The following is a 5,138-nucleotide window of genomic DNA, read 5'->3' on the forward strand; positions in this document are numbered from 1 at the left end:
ATATGGCACCATCACTTCCATGGACCATGATCCCTATATTTGGCCCGTCTCAGTGTGGAGGGCCGTTTTGGTCATTTTCTATCTCCCGAAAATAGGTCTGTCCGTCTGAGTAGTTTCTGGTACCCCTGCCTAGAAATAGATGATACAGAGTGTGGGAGAGATGCTAGTGGGTAGATATGGTGTGTCAGTGGGACATGTGAGTTGCAGTCGTGACGAAGGGTTACCGTCACCTGACCTAAGCCTTTCCCGTCCGTCCCTTTGCTAATTTAAATGTAGGCCCCATGACGTCAAAATCCACCCCATAACACCTTTTGACAGTGTTTTTTGGTCCGTACAGCCTTCGTTCAACGCTTTATCATTTTATATTTGACTCGGTCGAGGGGCAGAGTCGTCATTTTCATCTTTGTTTTTTCTTCGTTACTGTACAGACTTCCCTTCCTTATATTATGAAATAATAATAGATAAATGATATGTGAAAATTCCCGTGAGGTAAGATTGTCACTAATCGGAGGCCCGGTTCCCAAAACATCTCTCAAAGATACCACACGGCAAATCGGAATTTAAATTCTGGCAGCTGAAGCTAGGAAGCCCACATCGCCATCCAGAGAGAGAGAGAGAGAGTCTTGTAGTCTAGTATGCCATTGCTCTTTCAGGATCCATTCTCTCTTATGAATAGTTCTTAAGGCCATTGAAATACGAGAATTTATATGATGGGTGGCCGTGAAAACACGTGAAGTCTAAAAAAGAATAGGTACGGCCCACTTTTTTTGATGATCCAAACCGTTCATCTGCTTAGGCACAACGTAAATAGGTTGTGCCCAAAAAATCATTTCCATAGAATAATCCTAACCCTCCGATCTGTTGAAGATTCCATAAATGATTTTTGAAAATCTCCATATTCAGATCAGTTCGGATCGGAGGGTTAGGATCATCCTCCGATCTTCTCCGAGGGATCTTATTGGGCCCAGATTTGATGTGGTGGAACTACGAGATCTTCTCCGAGGGAATTCTACCATCTCGGAGGCACACACCGGGGTTACTAAGAGCTTCCCGAGAGTTACCATGCCCCAGCTCTGATACCATTTGTTGAAAAAATCCGCCGGGCAAAACAATCTAATCGTGCACAAATTAAACGGATAGGTAAACTAAACAAACAAGTAAGCCACAAGATAAACACCAAGATTTTACGTGGTTCGGCCAAGCCTACTCCACGGGCAAGAAACACGATCTTCCACTATGAAGAAAACAATATACAAGGATTACAATGGATTAAACTCAAACTCAAAACCCACAACCCTTTCCTTGCTTCTCAAACCAAGACTGTACAAGAGATAACCCGAGAAAAACCCAAGAGAATATCCAAAAGAAACTCCAAGAGAAAGCTCCAAGAAGAACCCAAAAAAAAACCCAAAAAAAAACCCAAAGAAAACCCACTTTCATCTTCTTTTCTCTCCTTTTTTTCTCCTCTCTCTCTTAACTCTCCTCAAGTTGCCATTCTCTCACTCACAAGAGAGAATTCTAACTCTATTTTATATTTAGGTTTTAAGAAAACCTAAATAGGTAGCTTTCTATTTTTGTCTTCCCACCCTTCGTGGGACACAAGGCAACTTTCCAACAATCTCCCCATTGGCTTGTTTCCCAACCACCTGAAGATTTTCAGTTGATGTCGCCACCGGTTTTCGCTATTACCGCAAACCATCATTGGCCTTCTAAAGTACCAGCTATACACCCTCGAATCATCCTGCTTCTGACTCCTCCCGCTTCGATTAACACAGCCAATGCACATGTGTAGCTGCCAACCCGTTGACTCACCCAGTCAACCTTAGAGAGGGATCTCGATTCATCCTCCCCAACGCAGGTACTATCATCCTCTCACCATCGTTTGCAACCTGGAAACTCATCTATACACCAATTGCGAAAGAGACCTTACGTGTGCGCACACCATTACTATGTTTCCAACTAGTCATCGAGATCTTAGGAACACTAGTCATTGTGTCCCCGACCAGACGATATAATCCGCCACGCTTCTCTCCCTTCATCAGAATCATACAGCCACGTATGATTTTCATGGCTCCACCTGCAGCTGGAGTCCAACTGGCCAAGTGACACTGGATTCTTCCGTAGCTTTGGGACATAAGCCACACCACCCAAAGTACGAACAACTCCATCAATCATTTTGATCTTCACCGTTCCAACACCTGTGACGTCACAAGTAGACCCGTCACCCAAGCACACTACACCCGCCCTCGTCTCCTGGAACATATCAAAATATTCCCTCCTAGAGCATACATGAACAGAGCATCATAAATCTAGAAAGCACTCACCATGAGGAGAAGTGTGATTACCTGTGAAGACTGTGAGAACATCTCCAAACACTTCGCCCTACTCATCCGTTATCGCCACCGCCATATTCGTAGTACCATTATCCGCCTGGTCATCGCACTTTAAACAATCCCGCTTAATGTGACCATATTCCTTGCAATGGTAACATTGCACGCCCTTTCTGCCGACCTTGGATCTTGACATGCCTTTTCCTGATCCCTTGTCAAACAACCTTCCTCTTTGATTCCCACCATGAACAACCAACCCATGCTCTTCACTTACACCAAGAACATGTCTCTTTCGCATCTCATTCGATAAGAGCGACGTCGTGACTTCCTCTAACTTTATTGTATCCTTACCATACAACAAAGTCGTCATGAGGTTGTCATACGAATCAGGAAGCGAAGTAAGAAGCAAAAGGGCATTGTCTTCTTCCTTCAACTTTTCATCAACCTTCTGGAGCTGATCCACAAGCCCGTTGAACACTGTAACGTGTTCCAGAAGATCTCTGCCCTCCTGCATCTTCAGCCTGTATAATTGCCGCTTCAGATACAACCGATTGGCCAAGCTTTTTGACATATAAAGCTTTCCAACTTATCCTATAACTTAGGCGCATCTTCTCCGGCTTCCCATTATTTCTTTTCAATGCCTTTGATAAGCCCTGTTGAACTAAGATGTCCTCCACCCTATCTGTCATAGGGTGAAACTACCATTTTCGTCAAATCTGTCGATGGTGGACTGAGTAGAACTTGATTTTACCGCCATCTCAGATTACTCCGCACTTCACGGTGTAGCGCTCCACCTCGAATGAGAATCTTTCTTAGACAGTCTTTCTACTCCCAAAAATCGCGCTCTAACCACGATCCAACCACAACACCCACAATTACTCTACCCGGCCTCGATGATCGCTCCAACCACGGCTCTGTTGCTTTTCCGATGTGGGACTATTTGCTTTTGCGTGGAACAAGGGAGGGTGCCCATTCCCTTATAACCCAGCACCATCCCCATCGCTTTTCCGATGTGGGACTATTTGCTTTTGCGTGGAACCCCAAACAAATATCATCTCCCCTATTTTAATGTAAGCTAGACTGCGAATTGTGTATCAGTCCCCCATAAAGGTTTGTGCAGTTTCTTATATATTTCTTGTCTTTCAACTTTAAATTAAACACATTGTGCAATGATATTTCCATCCCGTTTAATTAGTCCTTTGTTAAAAATAACAGCATTTCCATCCTTTCTATTTTCCTGAAAATAACTCTAAGGCCAAACATTACTAGATGCTACTGGAAAAGAAGCCATGAGACTGGAGGGCACCGTACAAGTCAGACGTCAACCATTGTTTTATTTGCTTTGGATGGGTCCCACCAGATGGGCCAATCGAAGGGCGCTTCTTGTGCATCCCATACACTAACATGCATTTCTAATTTCTATCCGTCAACGGTCAATCAAATTGGACCCAATGAAAAACGTCTTGAAAGAAACTCAACGACTTGCTTTGTGATTATCTTAACAAACTTGAAGTGGGTATGAATGGAGTCACCAAGAAGAACCACGGCTGGAGAAGTTTATACTACTCCACCTGTCAAAGTACTAAATTGGTGGTCGAAACTCATTTATGTTGACTCACTAAAGTTCAAATCCACAACCTAAACATTTGAAGTGATGGATCTGTCACAGCGGGTGAGGTGGAAGTATGAGAGAAAACCACCTGCGAGGAAAGTATTTCCCTTCAACTTACTTCCTTCCGAAGTGGTTTACACTCTAACTGATGTCCGTTGTTCCGATATACCCGGCACCAATACACCGGACAAATTAATGCTCAGTTTTTATTTCCACTGCTCCATTAACCACATGTCGTAGAGGGTAAATATTTAACTTTTCTCAAGTATCATAGATTCATATTATCTATGACTAAAATGTAGGGGTGCAACTCGGGTCGGGTTGGATTGGGCTGAGGCCAACCCAAACCCAGCCCGAGATAGCATTCCCTCAACCCTAACCCGACCCAATCCGAGCCTCGGTTTGAGGATGGGCAACCTTAATCCAACCCGCCTGTAAATCTCTCAACCCTAACCCAACCCATCTACCCAAAATCAGGTCCGGTTTAGTCGGGTTGGGTTCAGGTTAACCTAGGGCCAAACAGAAAAATACTAACCCAAAGAAAATCAACATAAAATTAGAGGATCGATGGAGGTCGGGTTCGGGTCGGGTCAGGTTGCCAAGGTCTCAACCCTAACCCAACCCAATATTAAAATGGGTTGTCTTTTCCCAACCGTAACTAACCCAACTCGAGCAAAAGTCGGGTTCAAGTTCAGGTTGAGCCCGACCCAAGTTGCACCCCTAGCTACCAAAATGTCACCAAACATATTTAAGGACAAGGTTGATCATCTTCCCATGAAGATTTTTCTGTAATGCCCTCCCAAGGTAAAGGACCACTAAATGAATGGCTTGAATGAATGAAATAATTGGGCTCTACTACGTGGTCCGTTTCATACGTAGTATCTATGACTAAAATGAATAGTTCTTTAATTACTTCAAGTTGAAAAATTAAGAAAATCAGAAAAACAAAAAAAATAATCTTAAAAATAGAAAATATATTAGAAAAATACCAAGTGTGTCTAGGAAAAATGGACTAAAGATCAAAATCACTAAAACATCTACATTTCATGAAAATGACCAATATACCCATTTCTAAGTGGAAATTACAAAATTATCCCTCACTTAAAAGACCAAAATACTCATATTACATAAAATAGGAGTTTTTTGGTCATTTTCTATGAAATAATGGAATCTTGCCTTTTTCTTATGAGATAAGG

General features: G+C 42.8%; 1 protein-coding gene across 1 annotated transcript; it reads right to left on the reverse strand.

Moving 5' to 3' along the window:
• Positions 1 to 1,983: 1,983 nt before the first annotated feature.
• On the reverse strand, positions 1,984 to 2,628 carry LOC143859002 (uncharacterized). The gene is made up of 2 exons (XM_077369685.1): positions 2,387 to 2,628; positions 1,984 to 2,278 (listed from the first exon to the last, which is right to left on the reverse strand). The coding sequence occupies exons 1-2, from the start codon at positions 2,626 to 2,628 to the stop codon at positions 1,984 to 1,986; spliced, it is 537 nt and encodes a 178-aa protein (XP_077225800.1).
• Between the last annotated feature and the right edge of the window lie 2,510 nt (positions 2,629 to 5,138).

This window comes from Tasmannia lanceolata, unplaced genomic scaffold (genome assembly GCF_043159265.1).
Source record: "Tasmannia lanceolata isolate RefF3 unplaced genomic scaffold, GAP_Taslan_0.1 ptg000003l, whole genome shotgun sequence".
Lineage (NCBI taxonomy): Eukaryota > Viridiplantae > Streptophyta > Magnoliopsida > Canellales > Winteraceae > Tasmannia > Tasmannia lanceolata.